We start from the raw sequence: 26,326 nt of genomic DNA, 5'->3' as shown, positions 1-26,326 counted from the left end.
AAGGTTGGATTGGAGAAATTACAGAGTTAAAGGATGTAACTACAGAGGTAATACATTGAGAATCTTCCAAACTACCATAGATTCAGGAATAATTCTTGCAGATTGGAAACATGCAGATGCTACCCCATTATTTAAGAAAGGAGCAAAGAAAAACAGGAAACTATCAGCCTTACATCAGTAGAAGGAAAATACTAGAATCTATCAGGAAGATAATGTGATTAATGCACACGGATAAAAATCTGTTGGATAGAGTCAGCATGGAATTGTGAATGGGAAATAGTGCTTGATAAACTTGTCAGATTTTTTTTGAACATATTACTAACAAAATTCATGGAAAGGGAATTGGTGGGTGTAGTAGATATTTTCTAATCTGTTCAGATAATGATATTACACATGTCTAGAGCAGGTCATGAGAGGTCATCTCATTGAAACTAACAAAGTCATTAAAGGGGTAGACGGGCTAGCTAATAGGGTAAGATGTTTCTCCTGGTTGACAGTCTAGAACCAGGGGCACAATTTAAAAACAAGTGGGTTGCTACTTAGTTTCGAAATGAGAAAATTTTCTATTATTCAAAGGATTGTGAATCTTTAAAATTCTCTACCGCAAAGGACTGTGCAAGTTCAGGACTCTGAGTATCTTTAAAGAAGAGGTCATTACATTAGTGATTTTTAAGAAATTACATATTTGATTATCAATAACTTAAAGGGTTAAGAGGGTAGGTAAAATGCATTGATGTGTTTGATCATCCATGACTGCATTAAATTGTGGAGAGACCCGATGGGCTTAATGACCTACTTCTATTCCTAACCATTGAAAGTAACATTCGACAAGCAGTACTTACCACAGCTTCTGGACTAGTTTCTAAGGCACTGTTAGCTTCTAAGGGAATGGTGCAGGTGAAAATAGACCTTCACTAAGTCTGCAGCAAAGACAGATCTCGTTATCTCTCTCTCAATCCTGGGTAATGGAAAAACACTTACAGTTGTGGAGAGCTTTGCGAGGAAGTATTATTTTCGACCTCCCTCTCTGGGTGTAAAAAAAGACAGTGCTCAAAGACTAACTTGAGGATCTTCCATTGCCCTGTGGTCAGCAGCAATGTGACAGAAACAAGAAACACATTTCAACCTTGTCTTTCAGACTCTCTCTGGATCCACAAGATTTTATTTCTTGCTGATTTCTCCCCGCCCATAATAACTCTAAAGGACTGTACATCCGGTCTTGTGTGAGATTGGGGGTGTTTCCATTTAAAAGGAATATAATTTAATTTGATATTGTAGTCTTTAATAACCAATTTTGCCACTTGATAAATATTATGTCTTCAGAATAAATAAGTTTAGTGTTTACCTAGGAAACCTGGTGGGTGGCTTTTATTTATCCTAGATACCAGTAAAAGTATAACAATTTAAACATGTTGGCATTCAACTCGCTATTTATACTTCTGGGACAACTCGAGAGAGTGGGAGTTGATCATCAGTGTGCTCCCCTTGTCACAGCTGGACAGCTATATTCATTGATACTTTTGTAAAACCTTATCACAGGCTGAATCCACTTACCATATGCCACTGGAGTCAACTTTAAGACAGTGTGCAGTGGGCACTTTAGGTATGGGAGTTCCTCTGGAAATAAAATCAGAAACACTACAATTAAAAATCATTGTGGCAAACACGGGATCAACTAAATAGCCCTTGTTCTACAAACCAATTTCCTCATTTGTATATGGCTTTCAAGAACTACGACTTTATTCATGTTAACTCTTTCAGAACAGTACAGCACAGGACCAGGCCCTTTGCCCACCTCGTCTGTGCTGATCACGATGTCATTCTAAATCAATCCCATTTGCTTGCACGTGGTCCATATCCCTCTATTATCTGCCTGTTCAGGTCTCTGTCTAAATGCCTCATATTGTGCCTGCTTCTACCACTGCTCCAGTGTGTTTCAGGCACCTATCACCTTCTCTGTAAAAAGAAAAACTTCCCCGCACATCTCCTTTAAACTTCTCCCCCCTCTCACCTTAAACTTATGCCCCTTAATATTTGTCACTTCCACTCTGGGAAAGAGACTCCAACAATCCATGCCTCTCAGAATTTTATGCACATCTATAAGGTCACCCCCTCAGCCTCCAATACTCTATAGAAATCCAACTTTGTCCAGTCTCTCCTTATAGCTATTACGCTCCAATCCAGGCAACATCCTGGTAAACCTCTTTAACATCCCCTACAAAGCCTCACATCCAGCCTACACTGTGGCAACCAGAACTGCACACAATACAGAGGAACCTTGATTATACAAACAACACGAACGGAGAGTATTTTGTTCGGGTAACTGAATGCCAGATAACACAGTTTAGCCAAGCATTGGGACCTTGCAATCTTGTCTGGATAATCAAATGCCAGATAATCAAGGTTCCTCTGTACTCCAAATGTGACCTTTAAGTCTTATACAACTGCGACATGATTTACTGACTTATGCCAAAACTCTATATCCAAACCAATGAAGGCAAGTGCCATATGCTTCTTTACCAACTTATCCACTTGTGCTGTCACTTTCAGAGAGCTACATACTTAAGGTTCCTCTGTACGTCAATGTGCCTAAGGAACTGCCACTTACTGTATTTACTATTTTATGAGGTGATGCAGTCACTTGATAACATTACTTTCTGTACCTGTGTTGCTGTAGGGAGTATCGACGTTTCGGGCATAAGCCTGAAGAAGGGCTTATGCCCGAAACGTCGATTCTCCTGTTCCTTGGATGCTGCCTGACCTGCTGCGCTTTTCCAGCAACACATTTTCAGCTCTGATCTCCAGCATCTGCAGTCCTCACTTTCTCCTTGCTGTAGGGAGTATTAGGCCTCACACAGGAGCACAATTCAAGAACTTACTCAATAATTATTGAACACATTCAGTTGAAAGTGGGGTTGAGAGTGTTGCTAGAAAAGCACAGCAGGTCAGGCAGCATCTGAGGAGCAGGAGTATTGACGCTTCGGCCATAAAGCCCTTCATCAGGGCCTGTTGTGCTTTTCTAGCACCACACTCTCGACTCCGATCTCCAGAACCTGCAGTCCTCACTTTCTACTTCATTCAGTTGAAAGCTGCAGCACATGATTTCTCAGATACTTTGACAATGACAACATTTGTAAATCAACATGGGGTTTTAAAAAAAAACTGACACACTTCTACATAAAAAGCCATCAGCTGAAACAAATTTTTCACAGATTGGTAAGGTCACAGTTAATGTATCGCCGTTGCATATTCAAAAAGCTAGAATATTTTAATTTGGCAGAATCTTACCCTTTTTACAGCACCAATGTACTTGATATCAGTTTTAACTCTAATAATTAACACAGTATGTATCATGATAACATCCACTTGGATATTTCCCATTGAGTTGCTCCTGAACGTATAAAACCTTGAGGTGCAGACACAGTAATTCATTACCTGGTGATTTCACTTTTTACTGATGCCTTGTTTGCTAAATGTTCCATTCTGGCAGGTATGAAACTGCTCTCTTTGTAACCTCTTCACTCATTCTCCCTTCACCTCTCTTCTTGCCTCCCTGCAACCTTCCTCAATTTCCCTTGTAACTATTCTTCCTTACCCCTGTCAAACCCTTTTCAGGCTTCCTTATCTCTCCCCAGGCCAATAATCCCCACACCTCTCCACCCCCTTAAAGATCTATTTCCCTCCAGCCTCACTACAGCCTCCCTTTCCCCCCCCACTTCACCTTCCCACACCCCAACTGAGGGCAAAGGGGCAACTCTCCACTGCTCTTCTCTTTGATCCCAGCCATGGCTCCCACTTCTGGTCTCAGTAATAGCAGCTGCCTCCCAGATCAAGGCCTGTACATACAGGGATGACAGTGAAGACAAACTCTGTTACAAATATCCCCGGTCAAGTCAGTGGCCCCACTCTCGTCCAGCCAATGGCCTTTTCCAGTTTGCTTTCCAGCAAGGCTGTCTCTTCAGGCTGAGCGGCTGATCCAGTGGAGATATGAATTTGCAGCCATTATTAAACAAGGCATTTGGTTAATTTGGTCAAACAGGTTCAGGATGATATTCCTGTCCCTCTGCTGTGTTGACCTTGAGACCTCAAAATGCCAAACATTTGTATTGCATTGTGTGTGAAAATCAGACAAGTCATTTGGAATTTCACATTATGAATGCACTCATCAGCAAGATTTGCTTTTGAAAAGAGTTAGCATCTTCATTAGATGATGATTCGTGGCAAGAGAGCTGGAAGTAGAGGGCCAAGGGGAGGCGCTGGCACTGTTATATTTTCACTGGATCAATAATCCAGAGAACCAGGCAATGCTCTGAGGGCCCAAAGGTAAATCCCCCATTGGAACTTGAGATTTAAAATCTGGATTTAGAAGTCTAATACTGACTGGGAAATCTGCTGTCGGTGCCCAGCCTGTCATACATGTGACTTCAGATCAACGGCAATGCAGTTGATTCTTAACTGCTTTCTGCAATGGTCAAACAATCTGCCTCAGGCGACTGACTGTGTGGAGTTTGCACGTTCTCCCCGTGTCTGCGTGGGTTTCCTCCGGGTGCTCCGGTTTCCTCCCACAGTCCAAAGATGTGCAGGTCAGGTGAATTGGCCATGCTAAATTGCCCATAGTGCTAGGTAAGGGGTAAATGTAGGGGTATGGGTGGGTTGCGCTTCGGCGGGTCGGTGTGGACTTGTTGGGCCGAAGGGCCTGTTTCCACACTGTAATGTAATCTAATCCACAGCCCTTGAAAAGTGGAGCTACGTTAGCTGCCCTCCAGTCCTCTGGCACCTTCCCTGTGACCAAAGAAGAATTAAAAATTTGAGTCAGATCCAGTGATTGCCTCCCTCGTCTCCCTCAGCAACCTGGGATAGAACTCATCCGCACCTAGAGATTTGTCCACTTCTAAATCTGCCAAAATCACTAAAACCTCGTAGTCTATCTGTACGTACATCCTCTTTCTCCAGAGTAAAGACAGATGCGAACAGCTTAACACTTTATCAATGTCCTCCAGCTCCACACACAGACTGCCCCCTTTGCCCTACTCTTTCCTTGCTTAACCTCATCCTCTTCACATACTTATAGAATATACTGGGGTTCTCCCTAATCTTACCCACCAGCAGTTTTCTCATGCTCCCTCTCTGCCCTCTGAATCACTTTCTTCAGTTGTCCTTGTTACTATCTATCCCCCTCTGGAGCCTCTGTTGATTTGCTCCCTTTGTACCGGTCTCTCTTTTCCTTTGTATTCAGTCCCGAATATTCCTAGACATCCAGGTTTCCTGTGCTTGTTGCTCTGATGTTTCACCTTAAAGGGAACACATTAAGCCCAAACTCTACCAAGTAATTTTTTGTAAACATCTCCCACTGTTCTACTGTAGATTTACCCTCAAACAGCTGTTCAAGTCTACTTTGGCTAGATCCTGCCATCTTTTAATAAAATTTGCCTTTGCCCAATCCAAAACCATTTTTACAGACCATGTTTCCCCTTTCCGTAACAGAACTGAAAATGTATGGGTATTGTATCACTAAAATGGTCCCCACGGTCAGTGCGAACACCTCTCAGCCACAATCCCCAGAACCCAGTCCATCACTGCACTGTCCCTTGTCGTGCCATCTGCATCCGGATATAAAAAGCTCTCTTGTATACATTAAGAAATTTCTCCCTCTCAACCCTTTACACTATGATTATCCCAATTAATAACGGGATATAGTTGAAATCCTCGGACTTTTTTTTTTAAAACACACTTCAAATTGTCTACATATTTGCTCCTCTATGGCTCACTGACTGTTTGGGGCCATATAAAGCATTCCTAACAGTGTGACTGCCCCCTTTCTCTTCCTAAGTTTTACCCACAAAGCCTCATTAGATGGCACTTCCAAGATATTATTTGTGCTTACTGTAGGAACTGACTCCTTCATTAATAATGCCACAACACCTCCACTTTTACACTTTCCTCTGTCCTACTTGGATCCAGGGTGTTCCCATTCCTTTATTTTGTTCCTAAAAAAGTAACAAGTGAATGCTTTCAAGGGTCAAGCAAAGGAAGCACAAGCCAAACTATTCATCCACGTTTGCACTATTTTCTTTTGTTAGTCACCTGCACAGCAAAGAGTCAAAGCTGGAAGCAGGAGATTATCACACAGTCCCAGGTCACCAGAACAGCCTTGAAATATACATGACTGAAAGGAAGGCCTTCATAGATGGTTAATAAGTAACAACGTTTAGGAAAACAGAATCTGAACTTTGCTTTGTTGCTAAGCAAATTGCCAACAGATGAAGCTGAATGTGACAACTGTCAGCAAGCAGCCTCGCTGCAGGGAAACCCCAATCCAAATATGGCTGTAACAACTTCACGTTGCTGTTACCTGCTGTCTTGTCGAGGAAGTAGGCCAGCAAACAACGCATGACAGCCTGGTGACAGATGACCAAAACATTTTCTTGTCTTTCTAGCTCCATGATCACTGGCTCCAGGCGCTGAACCAGATCTTCATATGACTAAAAGATAAAGAGTAGGTGTCAGTGACAGCTAAACACAAGTTCCAGCCAAACTCCACCCTCAGGATTTCAGAGATTCGCACCTCAGAAGTAGATCAGGCAGATCATCAGAAACTAATGTTAAAACTATGGGTGAAGGCTCCACCTCCAATGTTCATTAACTCATCTAGATTTGTGTGTGTTCGAGGGCCAGCAATAAGTAATGGCTTTGACAGGAATGTTATTATCAAATAGAAATGTTATTACACAAACTTCAGCACTGCACAGAGTGCAGTCCCATGAAGTAAACCCATTACTTTTCCTTGCCTTCTGCCTCTCCTGAAACATTTTTCCTGCTGGGGTTTGCACCCTAGCCTGGCTCCCTCTTCCAACTTGCCAAAGTGACAAGTTTGATTAATCTAGTCGAATCCTCTGGTTGTAAAGACCCATTTCATTTTACACACTATTTTTGACTGTGGACTGATTTGGGTAAAAGACTGTTTTGAAACCAAGGATTGTGGAAGAAATTGCTGTACATTTTACAAACACGTTACTGAAACTCCTAAGTTGTGTTACTGCTTTATTCAAGCAGTAGGGAAGGTGTGAGTAGATGGTCCGGCACTAGGGCAGGTGTAAACAGTGAGATCTGGCTGGCAGCAAGTCACTGATGATCAATGTGATGCAGTTGTGATCAGCTGAGGATGTTAAAGGTCATCAGTCTCAGAACTCTGACTGGGTTCTTGGTTGCTGAAAAACTTATGGGTGTGAACAATGCTGGCAGAAGTCTTTGGACTGCTGGGAAGGGACATGTGTCACTCTCTCCCTGCAATAAAAATACCTGAAGAAATCCAGTTACTTTCTCCCACCAGCTGCTTTAAGCTAGTGCCTATAAGTGGTAGCTAACAGACTTTGTAGTGAGTGTGCCAATTGCCCTGTGTCTCGTGTGAAGAACTGAAAAGCTCCACAGAAAGGAATTCAACAACAGAAAGACCTGATAATCCAATAGAAACATCGCAGCGAACTCTGTGAGCTGGTGTTATTGAACAGTGTAACCCATTTTATTTTCCCAATGTTTTGTCTGTGTCCAGATTTTAGAAAGTTTAAAGTTTTAACCAGTTAAGCCATCTATTGATCATTCATAGCTTGGTTACTTGTGATTAGAATTTAGTCATTTGTAATAAAAGCAGTTATTGTTCAGTACAGGAACTTGTTTTCTGTTAACCTGATTCAAACAGACAGGTAAATCAGGAAATGGGCATGCTTTCATTAAATCACCAACTCTTCTGGTGTCCCAGGAGTAGTGGAGCTTCAGAATCAGTCCATATTCCCAATTGGATCATTACGGGAAGAAAAAACACAGAAGGCTGATAAAGGAAAGCATGTGGATGTTACTCATATGGATTTTAAGAAACTATTTCAAAAAATTACCCAACTCGATAATTTTACCAACAGTAGGCGAGGTAGACAATTGTGTTCCCCAAGGGTCAAAGGTTGGACTAGAACATAGTACAGCACAGTACAGGCTCGATGTTGTGCCAATTTATTATCCTACTCGAAGATCAAATTAATCTACATTTTACCATCATCCATGTGTCTATCCAAGAGACACTTAAATGTCTCTAATGTATCCGACTCTACTACCATGGCTGGCAGTGCATTCCATGCACCCACCACTGTGTAAAGACCACTGCTTCTTTATTCACTATGATGGAAGATGCAATATTTATTTTTCAAAGTCACAGCATGTGGGTGTTAGTTATTTATGTGAAGTATTTTCTTAAAAATAACAAGATCAGAGCATCCTTCCAGAGCAATGACCTAATCGAGCTTTGTGCAGAAGGCATTGACTTTGTACCCTTGGGGCAAGTTATGGGAAATTATCCATAATCTGTTGGTTTATAATGGGGAGTGAAAATCGAAGGCCAGTACAGAGATTTTTCAATTCAGAACAAACAAGGATTGATTTTAGTTTCGGAAACAAGAAATTACAAGTTTTTAGGGCAGTGCAAAGGAACCTGAATGGGATTAGATGCAAGGTTATTTCTCTCCCTGTTAGCATTTCAAGTCAAAAGAACATGGTTAGAAATGTAGAGCTTTTACAGGCTGTGAAAGTCCAAGCTGTCAGTTTTATCAGTAGTCACATAAGATGACTCAACAGTTTGTAGCATCACAAAATTGTTATGATGCTAAAGGAGACCTTTTGGTCCATCGTGTCTGCACCAATCTCCTACCTTTTCCTCACATCTCTGCATACTATTTCCATCCAAATAAACATATAATGTCCTCTTGAATGCCTCAATTAAATGTGCCTCCACCACACTTCCTGACAGAGCAAGGGGTTAGGCACAGAGTAAAGCTTCCTCTACACTGTCCCCATCAAACACTCCCAGAGCAGATCCATGTCAGAGGTTGTTCTCTAACAGCATCTTGTGGTACTATCCTACAAACAACTAATATTCTTGGGAAAGAGAAAATGAGGTCTGCAGATGCTAGAGATCAGAGATGGAAATGTGTTGCTGGAGAAGCGCAGCAGGTCACGCAGCATCTAGGGAACAGGAGAATCGACGTTTCAGGCATTAGCCCTTCTTCAGGAGTCCTGAAGAAGGGCTAATGCCCGAAACGTCGATTCTCCTGTTCCCTAGATGCTGCCTGACCTGCTGCGCTTCTCCAGCAACACATTTCCATCTCTAATATTCTTGGGATCTAGGTTCAAATCCCTGTGGTAGATAGTGGAATGTGAACTCAATAAATAAAACATCAGGAATTAAAGATGAAATGATGACCATGAATACCCATGACTGCGTCGCCAAATACCAGACTAATGCCATTTACAAATTCACTAATGACAAGAATCTCAGATGGCAACAAAACAGACTACAGATGGGAGGTGGACAACCTGGAAAAATGATGCACTGAGAACCACCTTGCTCTCAATGCTGACAAAACCAAGGAACTCATTACTGCTTTTGGCAGGATGTTACTCATGCCCCCCCAACAGCACAGAGATGGAACGAGTGGAGAGTGTCATGCTCCTGGAGGTGGTCATCCACAACAAGCTTTCTTGGACTCTTAGAACATAGAACATAGAAGAATACAGCGCAGTACAGGCCCTTCGGCCCTCGAAGTTGCGCCGATCCAAGCCCACCTAACCTACACTAGCCCACTATCCTCCATATGCCTATCCAATGCCCGCTTAAATGCCCATAATGAGGGAGAGTCCACCACTGCTACTGGCAGGGCATTCCATGAACTCACGACTCGCTGAGTAAAGAACCTACCCCTAACATCTGTCCTATACCTACCCCCCCTTAATTTAAAGCTATGCCCCCTTGTAATAGCTGACTCCATACGTGGAAAAAGATTCTCACTGTCGACCCTATCTAAACCCCTAATCATCTTATACACCTCTATCAAGTCACCCCTAAACCTTCTTTTCTCCAATGAAAACAACCCCAAGTGCCTCAGCCTTTCCTCATACGATCTTTCTACCATACCAGGCAACATCCTGGTAAACCTCCTCTGCACCCGTTCCAGTGCCTCCACATCCTTCCTATAGTATGGCGACCAAAACTGCACACAATACTCCAGATGTGGCCGCACCAGAGTCTTATACAACTGCAACATGACCTCAGTACTCCGGAACTCAATTCCTCTACCAATAAAAGCCAGTACGCCATATGCCTTCTTCACCACACTATTTACCTGGGTGGCAACTTTCAAAGATTTGTGTACATGGACACCAAGATCCCTCTGCTCATCCACACTACCAAGTATCCGACCGTTAGCCCAGTACCCCATCTTTTTATTACTCTTACCAAAGTGAATCACCTCACACTTAGCTACATTGAACTCCATTTGCCACCTTTCTGACCAGTTCTGCAGCTTATCTATATCCCGCTGTAACCTGCCACATCCTTCCTCACTGTCTACAACTCCTCCGACTTTCGTATCATCCGCAAACTTACTCACCCAACCTTCTAACCCCTCCTCCAGGTCATTTATAAAAATGACAAACAGCAATGGTCCTAAAACAGATCCTTGCGGAACACCGCTAGTGACGGCACTCCAAGATGAACCTTTGCCATCAACTACTACCCTCTGTCTTCTTCTAGCCAGCCAACTCCTAATCCAAATCTCGAACTCACCCTCAATGCCATACCTCCGTATTTTTTGCAGTAGTCTACCATGGGGAACCTTATCAAACGCCTTACTAAAATCCATATACACCACATCTACTGCTTTCCCCTCGTCCACCTCCTTAGTCACCTTCTCAAAGAATTCAATAAGGTTTGTGAGGCACGACCTGCCCTTCACAAAACCATGCTGACTATCCTTGATCACATTATTCCTATCCAGATGTTCATAAATCCTATCCCTTACAATTCTCTCTAAGATTTTGCCCACAACAGAAGTGAGACTCACCGGCCTATAGTTACTAGGGTTATCCCTACTCCCCTTCTTGAACAAGGGAACCACATTTGCTAGCCTCCAATCTTCTGGCACTACTCCTGTAGACAACGAGGACATAAAAATCAAGGCCAATGGCTCTGCAATCTCTTCCCTTGCTTCCCAGAGAATCCTAGGATAAATGCCATCAGGCCCAGGGGACGTATCTATTTTCACCCTTTCCAGAATTTCCAACACCTCTTCTCTACATACCTCAAAGCCATCCATTCTGCCACCATCTTCATGTGGATGCACTGGTTGTAAAGGCCCAACAACGTCTCTTCTTCAGGCAGCTGAGAAAATTCGGCATGATGGCGAATACCCTTGCCAACTTTTATAGGTGCGCCATCGAGAACATTCTGTCTGGATGTATCACTACCTGGTATAGTAACTGTACCATTCGAGATCGGAGACTGTTACAGAGAGTGGTGAACTCGGCCGGGACAATCACAAAGTCCAACCTCCCATCTATAGAATCCACCTACCAAGCCCACTGACAAGGAAAGGCAGCCAGCATTCTCAAATATCCAACCCAACCTGGCAATGCTTTTCTACAACCTCTACCATTGAGAAGGTACAGAAGCCTGAACACACGCACCAGCCGGTTTCGAATCTGCTTCTACCCTACGGTTGATTGAATACTGAATGGACTCAAGCTCTTAGCATTCGCTTGTACCTGTATTTTTTATTTTTGCTGCTGATCACCTATTATTTACTATCTATGCTATTTAACTCTGTGATCTACCTGTATTGCTCGCAAGACAAAGCTTTTCACTGTGCCACGGTACACGTGACAATAAACTCAACTGGTTTCATTTGAACTTGAATTATTGATACTTGGGGAGAAAACCCAGCTGATTCACTAACTGCTGCTTCACCTGGACTACATGTGACCCAACCAGACCCACAACATGGTTGACTCTTAACTGCCCTTTGGGACAACTAGGAATGGGCAATAAATGCTGGCTGAACCAGCGACATACACATCCCATGAATGAGTAATTCTCAGTACAACCTAATTCTGGCCCACAACATAACCAAACCCTGCTGTTTACCTGATGCTAGACATTGCCAAATTACAGAATGGCCCCCGATTTTCAACTGCACACAATCAGGCTGCTCACAATCCAACAATCTCTGGAAGGTCTTGTGGTTATGACTCTCCCAAGGGCCAGAGGTTCCGAGTTAAAGTTCCACCTGCACAGGAGAGGTGTCTAATACATCCAAACAGCCTGATTTAAAAAAAAATCCAGACAGCCAAAATCTTCCAAGATGAGATGAATTCATGATGTTTGACGGTTAAGTGGAAATTGGCTAATTAAAGAAAATTGCAGCTTGTTTGCTGAAGGAGCCAGCTCTGACAGACTCTCCCTCAGCTTGTTCATAAATGTTTCAACAAGATCCAAGTGATTTTCACCAATTACCGAGTTTTGCTTACACACGGATGTAGTTCTAATGGCCTGGAAGAATCACAAAAATGTATTTTTCTGCCTGAATTCTTGCTCAAGCATTCCTATTTCTCAGCACTCTCACGCTCCCTGTCTAATTAACAAGTTTACTCTACCCCTGATCTACATGATTCAATCTATTAAGCTAATAGTAAACTCACTGCAAAGCTCTCCTGTGCTGAGTCAGCAGAAAGCTGTTTGCAATGCGCTTAATATTACCATCAACAAGCTGTCGGGGTATTTCCATGGCAGCCTGAACTGTCAACATTCACTTCAATTGGACCCACCCAAAAAATGGTCTCTCAACATCAGGAGGTTAGAAGCTGCTTTACAGAAGGTAGGTAACATTCTTCTGAAGGATTGTTACTGTGGGGAAAGTAAAGGAACTACAAAATAACCTGTTTACATGGAAACAAATAAAATACTGCAGGTGCTGGAAATCTAAAAGAAGAACCCCAATTGCTGGACAAACTCAGCAGGTCTAACATCATTTGTGGAGAAAAAAAAGCAGAATTAATATGGGAGTTTAATAGGATTCTTCTTCAGAATTGGTTAGGTTCAGAATTCAGAGGCATGAAGGAGGTAATGGGGGAGGGCTGAGGGGCAGGGCGAGGTGTGGAGGCAATTGAAGTCATTGATCAGCAGAGTTGCAGATGATACGAAGATAGGTGGAGTTTGCAGATGATACGAAGATAGGTGGAGTTGTGGACAGTGAGGAGGGCTGTTGTCGGCTGCAGAGGGACTTAGATATGATGCAGAGCTGGGCTGAGGAGTGGCAGATGGAGTTCAACCCTGCCAAGTGTGAGGTTGTCCATTTTGGAAGAACAAATAAGAATGCGGAATACAGGGTTAATGGTAGGGTTCTTAGTCAGGTGGAGGAACAGAGGGATCTTGGGGTCTATGTACATAGATCTTTGAAGGTTGCCACTCAGGTGGATAGAGTTTGTAAGAAGGCCTATGGAGTATTATCGTTCATTAGCAGAGGGATTGAATTCAAGAGTCGTGAAGTGATGTTGCAGCTGTACAGGACTTTGGTTAGGCCACAGTTGGAGTACTGTGTGCAGTTCTGGTCGCCTCACTTTAGGAAAGATGTGGAAGCTTTGGAGAGGGTGCAGAGAAGATTTACCAGGATGTTGCCTGGAATGGAGAGGAAGTCATACGAGGATAGGTTGAGAGTTCTCGGCCTTTTCTCGTTGGAACGGCGAAGGATGAGGGGTGACTTGATAGAGGTTTATAAGATGATCAGAGGAATAGATAGAGTAGACAGTCAGAAACGTTTTCCCCGGGTACAACAGAGTGTTACAAGGGGACATAAATTTAAGGTGAAGGGTGGAAGGTATAGGGGAGATGTCAGGGGTGGGTTCTTTACCCAGAGAGTGGTGGGGGCATGGAATGCGCTGCCCGTGGGAGTGGTAGAGTCGGAATCATTGGCGACCTTTAAGCGGCATTTGGATAGGTACATGGATGGGTACTTAATCTAGGTTAGAAGTTCGGCACAACATCGTGGGCCGAAGGGCCTGTTCTGTGCTGTATTGTTCTATGTTCTATGTTCTAGTTATGTCCTGCAGGGCTGAAGCCAGTGATTAGGATCGAAGAAATGTTTATCTTACAGTGCAGAGATGGGCCAAATAGCCTCCTTCTGCATTGTAACAATTCTGTGATTCCTGGCCTTGGAGGTTTTCAAAATGATTTCATTTTTCAAACTTATTCATGGGATATGGACATCTCTGTCTAGGCCAACATTTATTGCCGTCCCTGAATGCCCAGAGGGCAGTTATGAGTCAACCACATTGCTGTTGGCCAGATCAGGTTAGAATGGCAGTTTCCATGTCTAAAAGGACATTAGTGAACCAGATGGGATTTCCCCTGACAATCAACAATGGATTCATGTCATCATGAGACTCTAATTCCAGATTCTATATAGAATTCAAATCCAACTATTTGCTGTGACAGGATTCAAACCAAGGTCCCCAGAACATTAGCTAAGTTTCTGGATTAATAGCCTCACCATAATACCACAATGTCATTGTCTTCCAGGACATGCAGTTCCCAGTTTCCCTCCAATGCCTGTTTCCCTGATCCTGAGGACCCCAACCAACCAATATTAGTGTGTAGAAAACAAAGCACATGGCATCAGGAGTAATATCTGAGCATTGACCAATAAACAGTAGATAGGCAGGAAGCAGAGAGTGGGAATAAATTGATCACTGACAGAATGGCAGCTAGTGACTAGCGGATACTGCTGGGATCAGTGTTTTGACTCCAGCTATTCACAATATATATATATTAATGACCTGGACGAGGAAAACAATTACAACATTTTCCAAATAAATGCCAAAAGAATCACAGATGTTGGAAATCAGAAACAACAAAAATTGCTGGAAAAGCTCAACAGGTCTGGCAGCATCCGTGGAGAGAAATCAGAGCTAACATTTTAGGTCCAGTGACCCTTCCTCAGAACTCCGTTCACTCGACCCAAAATGTTAACTTTGATTTCTCCACACAGATGCTGACCTTTTCCGGTAATTTCTGTTGTTGTTACATTTCCAAGTTTGCTGCTGACACAAAACTAAGTGTTTTTGTGAGGAGGATATAAAAAAACTTCGTGATTTAGACAAGTATGTGGGCAAACATATAGCAGATGCAGTACAAAGTGGCTACATGTGAAGTTATAGACATTGGTGTAATAAATAGAAAGCTGGAAATGTGTTGCTGGAAAAGCGCAGCAGGTCAGGCAGCATCCAGGGAACAGGAGAATCGACGTTTCGGGCATAAGCCCTTCTTCATTCCTGAAGAAGGGCTTATGCCCGAAACGTCGAGTCTCCTGTTCCCTGGATGCTGCCTGACCTGCTGCGCTTTTCCAGCAACACATTTCCAGCTCTGATCTCCAGCATCTGCAGACCTCACTTTCTCCTCCTAATAAATAGAAAGGAAGAGTATTATTTAAATAGTGATAAATTGTGATATGTGGATATACAAAGGGATCTAGGTATCCTTGTACAGTCAATGAAAGCAAACAGGCAGGTGCAAGTTTAGGGAGGTAGATGGCATACTGGCTTTCATCACAAGAGGATTGGAGTTAGTTTTTAATTCATTTGTAGGATGTGGGTGTGGCTGGCTGACCAGCATTTATTGCCTGTCCCCAGTTGCCTTTGGAGTAATTGGAATGGCTGAATGCCTTGCTGAGCCATTTCAGACAGTAATTGAGATTCAACCACATTGTTGAATGTTTAGAGTCACATGTAGGCCAGACTAGTTGAGGATGGCAGATTTCTTTCCCTGAAGGATATCAGTGAACCAGATGGGATTTCCCCTGATAATTGGCAATGGCTTCATGGTCATCATTAGACTCTAATTCCAGGTTCTTTATTAAATTCAAATCTAACTATCCTGCAACAGGATTAAAACCCCAGCTCTAGCAACAATAGCACTAGGCCATCACTGAACATATTGAAGAAAGATAGATTTGAAAAGCTACAGGTGCCAAGCAGCATGGAAACAGCTGGGATATCAAGATCACAAGGCTGCCGGCAAGCAAGAAGTTGGTTTGAAGTGGGTCTACTTCAACGCCAGGAGCATTCGGAAGGTGGGTGAACTTGCAGCATGGGTTGGTACCTGGGATTTCGATGTTGTGGCCATTTCAGAGACATGGGTAGAACAGGGACAGGAATGGTTATTGCAGGTTCTGGGATTTAGACGTTTCAGTAAGAACAGAGAAAATGGTAAAAGGGGGGTGATTTGGCATTATTAGTCAAGGACAGTATTACAATTGCAGAAAGGACATTTGAGGACTTGTCTACTGAGGTAGTATGGGCTGAGATTAGAAACAGGAAAGGAAAGATTACCCTGTTGGAAGTTTTCTATAGGCCTCCAAATAGTTCCAGAGATGTAGAGGATAGGGTAGCAAAGATAATTTTGGATAGGAGCAAGAGTGACAAGGTAGCTGTTATGTTACTGGGGACTTTAACTTTCCAAATATTGACTGGGAATACTATAGTTCAAGTACTTTAGATGGATCAGGTTTTGTCCAACATGTGCAGTGGGGTTTCCTGGCACAATATGTATACAGGCCAACAAGGGAAGAGGCCACATTAGATTTGGTATGGGTAATAAACCCAGCCAGGTGTTAGATTTGGAGGTAGGTGAGCACTTTGGTGATAGTGACCACAATTCGGTTATGTTTACTTTAGTGATGGAAAGGGATAGATATATACCGCAAGGCAACAAGTTATAGCTGAGGGAAAAGGCAATTACGATGTGATTAGGCAAGATTTAGGATGCATGGGATGGGAAGGAAACTGCAGAGGATGGGCACAGTGGAAATGTGGAGCTTATTCAAGGAACAACTACTGCATGTCCGAGATAAGTAAGCACTGGTCAGGCAGGGAGGAAGCTGTCGAGTGGGGGAGCATAGTTTACTAAGGAAGTTGAATCTCTTGTCAAGAGGAAGAAGGCAGCTTATGTTCAGATGAGATGTGAAAGCTCAGTTAGGGCGTTTGAGAGTTACAAGTTAGCCTGGAAAGACCTAAAGAGAGAACTAAGAAGAGCCAGGAGGGGACATGAGAAGTCCCGTAGGATCAAGGAAAAAATCCTAAGGCTTTCTATAGGTATATCAGGAATACAAGAATGACTGGATTAAGATTAAGGTTAAGGTCAATCAAGCATATAGTGGGAGGTTGCGCATGGAGTCAGAGGAGATAGGGGAAGTATTAAATGAATATTCTGTCAGTATTCACATTAGAAAAAGACAACATGGTCGAGGAGAATACGGAGATACAAGCAACTAGACTAGATGGGATTGACGTGCATAAGGAGGAGGTGTTAGCAATTCTGGTAAGTGTAAAAATAGATAAGTCCCCTGGGTCGGATGGGATTTATCCTAGGAGTCTGTGAGAAGCCAGGGAGGAGACTGCCGAGCCTTTGGCTTTGATCTTTATGTCATCATTGTCTACAGGATGAGTGCCAGAAGAGTGGAGGACAGCAAATTTTGTTCCCTTGATCAAGAAGGGGAGTAGAGACAACCCTGGAAATTATAGACCTGTGAACTTTACTTCGGATGTGGGTAAAGTGTTGGAAAGGATTATAAGAGATAGGATTTCTGAGCATCTTGAGAGCAATAAGTTGATTAGGCATAGTCAACACTATTTTATGAAGGGTAGGTCGTGCCTCACAAACCTTATTGAGTTCCTTGAGAAAGTGACCAAACAGGTGGATGAGGGTAAAGCAGTTGATGTGGTGTATATGGATTTCAGTAAAGCAATTGATAAGGTTCTCCGCAGTAGCCTACTGCACAAAATAGAGGCATGGGATTGAGGGGGATTTAGCGGTTTGGATCAGAAATTAGCAAGCTGAAAGAAGACAGAGCATGGTGTTTGATGGGAAATATTCATTCTGGAGTTCAGTTACTCGTGGGGTACCACAAGGATCTGTTTTGGGTCCACTGTTGTTTGTCGTTTTTATAAATGACCTGGATATGGGCAGAGAAGGATAAGTTAGTAAATTTGCAGATGATACGAAGGCTGGCAGAGTTGTGGATAGTGACGAAGGATGTTATAGGTTATAGAGAGACATAGATAAGCTGCAGAGCTGGGCTGAGAGCTGGCAAATGGAGTTTAATGTGGAAAAGGGAGAGGTGATTAACTTTGGAAGGAATAACAAGAATGGAGAGTGCTGGGCTAATGGTAAGATTCTTGGTACTGTAGATGAGCAGAGATCTCGGTGGCCAAGGATCTTGATCACTGAACGTTGCCACCCAGGTTGATAGGGTTGTTAATAAGACATACTTTGTGTTAGGGATTGGGTTTCAGAATCATGAGATCATGCTGTAGCTGTACAAAACCCTGGTGCGACCGCACTTGGAGTATTGCGTACAGTTCTGGTCACCTCATTATAGGAAGGATGTGGAAGCTTTGGAAAGGATTCTAAGGTATGGAGGGAAGCTCTTACGAGGAAAGGCTGAGGGACTGGAGGCTGTTTTCATTACAGAGAAGGTCGAGAGGTGACTTAATTGAGACATACACAATAATTAGAGGGATTGATAGGGCGAGAGCCTTTTCCCTCGGATGGTGATGGCTAGCACAAGGGATATAGCTTTAAATTGAGGGATGACAGATATAGCTCAGATGTCAGAGGTAGTTTCTTTGCTCAGAGAGTAGTAGGAGCATGGAACGCACTGTCTGCAACAGTAACAGACATGTCAACTTTGAGGGCATTTAAATGGTCATTGGATAGGCGTATGGATGAAAATGGAATAGTGTAGGATAGATGGGCTTCAGATCGAGGGCCGAAGGGCATGTACTGTGCTGTAATGTTCTATGTTCTGTATGGTGTGTGATAGCAGATCAGTACTGCTCCTGCTTAATAGCAGGATAGACTCAAAAGGGCTGAGTGGCCTACTCCTGCTCCTGGTTTCTAATAAAACAACGATTTTAATATTACAATTGGAAGCCTGAAGTTTGCCAACAAGAGATAGGTGAAATGGCTTGTTTAAACCACTGGCATAGAATAAAAATTAACTTGGAAAAATATCCTACCAGGAACCTGAATCAATATGCCTATCATTAGGTTTCTGAACAAAGTCACTGTATTCAATGCTCCTCGAATGCATCCTCTCTGGCTTTGACACCACACAAAGGATCAGCTTCTGTTACCTACCTCACCCTTTGGATAGCGATATCTGTATTTGTCTTGATCTCTTAGTGCAAATTCAGCTGGATAGTTCATCTGAATCTCCTCGTACGTCATCTCCTCACAGACACCCTGGAAAGATATTTCACAACTGATGAGGCTTGAATTGAGACTAAAATGCATCTCCTCCAAATCCAAAAAACATTGGTAACAATCCACCTCCCAAATCCCAGGAACCTCAGTGACATTCTTCCCTGACAAACCACATTGTGACTCTCAGTTTGACCAATTAATTAATTGTTCACAGACTTTTTTTTCCCAATTTAGTTTTTATTGCATAAAAGGGAAAGTGTTAATATTTTATTCTGAACTGGTTTCATTTCCAGTTAAATGCTGTAACCATTAGCTCCAGCAATTTTGAGTCAATATTCAGTCTAGATTGAGCTGCCCTACAAATATTATCTCTATCATCTTTTTCAGAAGTAGTGCCTTAATCTTTGCCACAATGAAATGTGAGAGAGCTACTGCAGCTCTCAAATGACTGGCTACAAGAAAATGTAGCTCAAATGAACTCACCGCATCAATTTCATTCAATATTTTCCACTGCTCATAAGGCACCTTCAAGGCTTCCGCAGTCTGGATCGTCCTTTTCATCTGACTTGTCCAGACCTTCAAGTCCCTGATGTTTTGCTCCTGTATAAATTTTCCTAATGATTTGGCAAACTAGCAAAGACAGTAAAGAATTTAGAAATAAGGCATCGATTTCACCTGATGTCAATTACAGTATTAGCTACAGAGACATGGCCTGTCACCACTAGCTTCCTGAACAGACTCTTCTGGAGTAGGTGATCTGCCTGGATCCACTACCTTCCTACCTTGTGGACAGAGAACCTGCCCCCAATGCCAATTGCTATTGTTCAGCAGATGATCAATGCCCCAAAAGCATTGATCCCTCACTGGTGTGGACCTACTATGCAAGGATCCCAACAAATCCTTTTGAACAGCAGGATGGTCACAGAACCAACCAAACACCCTTATACTATGACACCCCTCCTTCTGCAATCCTCTCTCCTTGGCAAAAATCCTTTGGTGATCCTGGGCGTAGTACCACCTGCAGCAATCTGACATGGTCTCCATCCGATGGGTCCAAATGGACCACAGCTGTTCAAGGTGGCACACCAATCACCTTCTCAAGGGGCAAGTAGATCCAGGCAATCACAGAATGCCCTACAGTGTGGAATCAGGCTATTCAGCCCATCAAGTCAACACCAACTCACTAAGAGCACCCCACCCAGACCCAACCCCATAGGCTATGCCCGTAACCCTGCATTTCCCATGGCTAAGTCACCTAGCCTGCATATCCCTGGACACTATGGACAATCCATCTAACCTGCACACCTTTGGACTGTGGGAGGAAACCCACACAGACACAGGAAGAATGTGCAAACTCCACACAGACAGACAGTCACTCGAGGCTGGAATTGAACCCGGGTCCTTGGTGCTGAGAGACAACAGTGCTAACCACTGAGCCACCGTGCCACGCCACTATGTATATTAGCCTAGCCTAACAATTCCCACGTCCTGTGAATGTACAAAAGACAACCATTGTCTCCATAAAGTACCATCTGGTGGCTTCCCAATGGCTCAAGTAAGTAGCTGAACCATGTAACTCAGCAATAGCCTTGCTTTGATCACTATGTAATCTGACAGCAATGGAGCTCCTCCAACCTCCAACTGCAGTGTGAAAGGGGCCTGCAGCAAGGAATCAGCTTCCTGTTTAATGATAGTCCATTATGTTCTGTTATGGGGACAGAACTGAACTAAACTGAGTCCCTGATCATGGACAATGCTCACTGAGTGGGAAGGGACAAATAGTCCTTAAAGACCCTGGAAAAGTTCACAGCCCAGCTTTGGGCAATGGTTTTGATGAGATGTACAAAAAAAAAGAACTGACAAAGAAAATGTACATTTCAGTTCACACAATCCTGTGGCTTCCTTCAAATAACTGTTTATAGTGAGTTCAGAGAAGATTTGTAGCTCAGATTGAGATTCTGGTTGGAAGTTTGCTCGCTGAGCTGACAAGTTTGTTTTTAGATGTTTCGTCACCATACTAGGTAACATGATCAGTGAGCCTCCGGTGAGGCTTCATGGGAAGCTCACTGATGTTACCCAGCATGGTGACAAAACATCTGAAAACAAACCTTCCAGCTCAGCGAGCAAGCTTATATCCAGAACTGTTTATAGAACATGGACACAAACCCTCCCAAGTTAATCAGAGCAGTGACAGGAGCAGACCCAGGCAGATTAACATGCACTGAAGCCATGTTCAGGATTCTCAGATCCCCAGTAAACAGTGGTACTCAATATCAGTGAACGATATTGTGTGTCACCATGCAAAGCAGAAATAGAACAGACATTGGATTTTCAACTGTGGATTAAGCCTGACCAGCAAACTACAGCATCCAGTACTGCAGAAAGTTTCAGCAAATTCAGAATGAAGACCTGTAGAAGACAATGTATTTGTTCAAATAAGTACTTAACAAGCATTTGTTATGAAATGTGATCTAGAGAATCCTGGATGAAGGAGCAGATCTATCCAGTCAGTGGTGACCGACGGAGACATTTTGCCAATTGTGGGGATATGTCACAATTTGAACTCACCAGTCTGCCTCGGGAAGAAAGCCCTGAGTCACCACCAATCCTGCCCTTCAGATTCAGGTCACTTTCACCATGGCGGCAGAGGTAGATGGAGCGAGGGGTTATGTGGATGTTCATGAGGTAGTAAACAATTTTGCTTTGTATATGATCAAGTACGTGATTGACAAGGTACCGTCTTCCAACATCAATGATTTTAATAAAGGAAAGATCCCTTTAAGTCAAAAGAAAAATACCAATAAATAAACCACTTGGACAAATACAGAAACTCTCACAAACTCAAATTCAGGTAAACGTGCACTCACTGTGTTAGCATGGAATTACATGGAGGGAGAGAGACAGGGCGATGTATAATTTCTTTATGAACAGGAAGTGGTTTCTGACTGGCTGAAAGCTGTGCTGCTGAATCAGCTTTAGTACCATGGTTCTTTTTGGCCTAAACCTGGGTCCACATGGGGATCATTTCAAAGCCTGCACAGATGTCAAAGGGCTCTTGTGATGTGGGAATAGTGTCTCTAGCTCTGAGCCAGGACCACCAGGTTTGAGTTCCACCTGCTCCAGAGGTGTTATAACATCCCTGGGCAGGCCGATTAAAAATACCCTGCAAGGACTCCAAACACAAACCAACCTTTTGGACCACTTCTTCATTCATCTGCTCTAACAGCTCCTCTTGTGTCATACTTTATCTCAATGCCTCTGTCGAGTATAATAATCTACTACATTAAAAGGTGTGACATAAATACACGTTTGCTGCTGAACAGTTGCAGATTATGAGGAGGGCAAGAACAATGGTCAGGAGAACATAGCTTGACGAAATGAAAGGCAGACACCAACCGCATTGGGAAGATTGAGGACAGGCAATACAAAATGTTAGAAATATTTAAATAGAAAGTGAATGTTATTAAGGGGATGAAGGAACACAAGGACCTAGGAGTCAAGATATTCATATTTTAAAGTAACAGGATGGAAAAGCTGCAAATAATATACAGGATTCTTGGCTTTATTAACAAAGGCATAAAAAGCGAAGGAAGGCAGTTATGCTAAAGTATTATAAATTATTGTTAGGTCTCAGCTACAGCAGTATTATCCATTACCCTGGTCAACAGTGGCATTTTCTGATCTGCAAGTCAAGATTCAGATATCACAGCTGAAAATGTGTTGCTGGAAAAGCGCAGCAGGTCGGGCAGCATCCAGGGAACAGGAGAATCGACGTTTCGGGCATAAGCCCTTCTTCAGGAAGGGCTTATGCCCGAAACGTCGATTCTCCTGTTCCCTGGATGCTGCCTGACCTGCTGCGCTTTTCCAGCAACACATTTTCAGCTCTGATCTCCAGCATCTGCAGACCTCACTTTCTCCTTCAGATATCACACCTTGGCTTGTGCTGCACCAAGTCACCATTTTTGGGGAGATCATGCATTGTGGTGACCTCGCAATCCAGGTGCCCAGGATAATTCTTAGGATTAATCTGTGGAACTCACTGCTGCTGCAGGCTGTTAAGGTTAGGACCAAATCATAGAATGTATTTAAGACAGAGATAGTTGGGTTCTTGATTAGTAAGGGAATCGAGGATTATGGAGAGAAGGCAGGAGAATGGGGCTCAGAAGTATATCAGCCCTGATCAAATGGTAGAGCAAACTTGATATGTCGAATGGGAGAAAGTGAGGACTGCAGATGCCGGAGATCAGAGCTGAAAAATGTGTTTCTGCTGCGCGTTTCGATATATCGAATGGCCTAATTCTGCTCCTATATGTTATGGTCTTGTGGTTCAAATCCCACCACAGCAGCTAATGGAAATTAAATGACAAACAAATGAAAACAAGGAACAACTATAGGCCACTCAGCCCTTCGAGCCAACTGTCATTCAATAAGATCAGGGCTGATCAGACTTTAATCTCAAATCTACAATCCTGCGTAACTCCGGGAATCTTTCATCCCCTTGGTAATTAGCGATGGACAATAACTGCTGGTCGAGTCAGTGGCGCTCACATGTAGTGAATAAGTAAAAGACACTATTATCTGACACTAATCAATCCCATTGGGCACGGAGTAAAAATGTCTTCATCCAGACAGAGGAGAGTGGGGCACTTTCTTGCACAGGGAGTGGTCCAGGTGAATAGCTTCAGCACAGAGAAGGGGAAGGAAGACAAATGAGCGAGAACAGGAGGGGAAATACCGAAAGGATGAGAAAATATTTGTGTTCAGCAAAAACAACAGTATGAACAAGTTGGGCTAAATGGCATTTTTTTTGCAGTAAAGATCATGCCATGTGTAGCAACTGGGTCATACTCGAGCACCCATGCAACTTCTAATGCACTGCAGCACAGCATGCACGAGGCAAGTCAATTGCAGGTCAATGCACTACCAACTGCGCCAGGCTGCAAATGACTGAAGTTTGTTAAAAAAGCTGCTACCAACAATGTTTTTGCAAGAAACAGTTACATTAACATATCTGTCCCTTTCACTTTATTCATGTAATTCAATAGGAAAACTACTTGGAGCTAAATAAAAATGTTACACAGTATATCAGATTATCAAATATTTCCCAATAAAACAGCAAAATATACTCAGGCAAATGGCAATACAGCAAAGGCACCCACAGACAGGACAGCAGCAAAGAGTCAAACACCAGGTGGACAAACATGCAAAGGATCCACGGACAGCGAGATTAGACCGAGTGGGATATTAAAGGGTGCCTTTGTATTCTCAGATGAGGTTATACACAGATGCTGACATACCGATCTGATACTTCATCCAGAGTTTGGTAAGTGCTTTCATAACACTCTATCCTTTTCAGGAAGTCAGATATTGCTTCATCATTGTTACAGTCACGGTAGTCTGGGCTGCCCAATTTCACTTGCTACAACGAGTAAAGTGTAAAAATAGTCAACGTGCTTCCAAGACATTAAATTAACAATGTTGAAACTTTATTGCTGGAACAGCACAGCAGGTCAGGCAGCATCCAGGGAACAGGAGATTCGACGTTTCGGGCACAGGCCCTTCTCATTAAATTAACAATACCCACTCTGTTGACCCCGACTGCACGTGACCCCATCCACACTGTGCCACCCCCAACCCCACCCCCAGCTAAACAGTGACCCTGGCTGTGTAGGGAAATCACTGAAAATTGCCAGTACACAGTATTCCCACATTGCTACTCAGGCCCACTTTCTGTCACCTACAGATTCAGCATGGATTACTGACGGGAACAGGTTAGTCAGTGATTGAGTGTAAATAGAGACAGATGTACAGCACAGAAACAGACCCTTCGGTCCAACCCGTCCATGCCGACCAGATATCCCAACCCAATCTAGTCCCACCTGCCAGCACCAGGCCCATATCCCTCCAAACCCTTCCTATTCAGATACCTTTTAAATGTTGCAATTGCACTGGACTCCACCACTTCCTCTGGCAGCTCATTCCACACACACACACCACCCCTGCATGAAAAAGTTGTCCCTTTTATATCTTTCCTCTCTCACCCTAAATTTATGCCCTCAAGTTCTAGACTCCCCCAACCCCAGGGAAAAGACCTTGTCTATTTATCCTATCCATGCCCCTCAGGATTTTATAAACCTCTATAAGGTCACCCCTCAGTCTCTGGTGCTCCAGGGAAAACAGCCCCAGCCTGTTCAGCCTCTCCCTATAGCTCAAATCCTCCAACCCTGGCAACATCTTTGTAAATCTTTTCTGAACCCTTTCAAGTTTCACAATATCTTTCCGATAGGAAGACGACCAGAATTGCACGCAATATTCCAACAGTGGTCTAACCAATGTCCTGTACAGCCACAACATGACCTCCCAACCCCTGTACTCAATACTCTGACCAATAAAGGAAAGCATACCAAACGCCTTCTTCACTATCCTATCTACCTGCAACTCTACTTTCAAGGAGCTATGAACCTGCACTCCAAGGTCTCTTTGTTCAGCAATACTCCCTAGGACCTTACCATTTAGTGTATAAGGTAAAAACAATGACTGCAGATGCTGGAAACCAGATTCTGGATAAGTGGTGCTGGAAGAGCACAGCAGTTCAGGCAGCATCAGAGGAGCAGTAAAATCAACGTTTCGGGCAAAAGCCCTTCATCAGGAACAAAGGCAGAGAACCTGAAGCGTGGAGAGATAAGCTAGAGGAGGGTGGGGTGGGGAGAAAGTAGCATAGAGTACAATAGGTGAGTGGGGGAGGGGATGAAGGTGATAGGTCAGGGAGGAGGTTGGAGTGGATAGGTGGAAAAGGAGATAGGCAGGTAGGACAAGTCATGGGGATAGCGCTGAGCTGGAAGTTTGGAACTAGGGTGAGGTGGAGGAAGGGGAAATGAGGAGAGTTTGTTTCAGGACATGGTTGAAGAGCTTCAGGGCAGAGGAAATGACCTGGGAGTTGCAGTGGGAGAGGGACTCCCTGACATTCTTGTAGAGAGAGGAGGAAAACTTCTTCAAGGCAGGCATCCTTGTAAGAGGATTTGCAGTAGGGCTAAAATCAACGAGGTAAAAACAATGACTGCAGATGCTGGTAACCAGATTCTGGATTAGTGGTGCTGGAAGAGCACAGCAGTTCAGGCAGCATCCAAGGAGCAGTAATTCGATGTTTTGGGCAAAAGCCCTTCATCAGGAATAAAGGCAGATAGCCTGAAGCATGGAGAGATCCCTCTCCCACTGCAACTCCCAGGTCATTTCCTCTGCCCTGAAGCTCTT

At 43.4% G+C, this 26,326-nt stretch overlaps 1 protein-coding gene across 4 annotated transcripts in view; it reads right to left on the bottom strand.

Annotated features, from left to right (window-relative positions):
• LOC122561370 (6-phosphofructo-2-kinase/fructose-2,6-bisphosphatase 4-like) overlaps positions 1 to 26,326 on the bottom strand; it is a 178,037-nt gene that overhangs the window by 23,358 nt on the left and 128,353 nt on the right. For all 4 annotated transcript variants that reach the window (XM_043713128.2, XM_043713130.2, XM_043713127.2 and 1 more), the window contains 6 exons: positions 24,373 to 24,494; positions 21,644 to 21,851; positions 19,559 to 19,705; positions 19,010 to 19,114; positions 6,353 to 6,482; positions 1,555 to 1,617 (listed from right to left, as the gene is read on the bottom strand). In XM_043713128.2, the coding sequence (XP_043569063.1) occupies positions 1,555 to 1,617; positions 6,353 to 6,482; positions 19,010 to 19,114; positions 19,559 to 19,705; positions 21,644 to 21,851; positions 24,373 to 24,494 (775 nt within the window). The remainder of the gene's footprint in view (positions 1 to 1,554; positions 1,618 to 6,352; positions 6,483 to 19,009; positions 19,115 to 19,558; positions 19,706 to 21,643; positions 21,852 to 24,372; positions 24,495 to 26,326) is intronic.

This window comes from Chiloscyllium plagiosum, unplaced genomic scaffold, assembly GCF_037043375.1.
Source record: "Chiloscyllium plagiosum isolate Xiang-an unplaced genomic scaffold, Cpla_swu_hap1 HiC_scaffold_14, whole genome shotgun sequence".
Taxonomy (NCBI): domain Eukaryota; kingdom Metazoa; phylum Chordata; class Chondrichthyes; order Orectolobiformes; family Hemiscylliidae; genus Chiloscyllium; species Chiloscyllium plagiosum.
The sequence above is the reverse complement of the archived record's forward strand: the minus strand, read 5'-3'. Positions and strand labels throughout refer to the sequence as shown.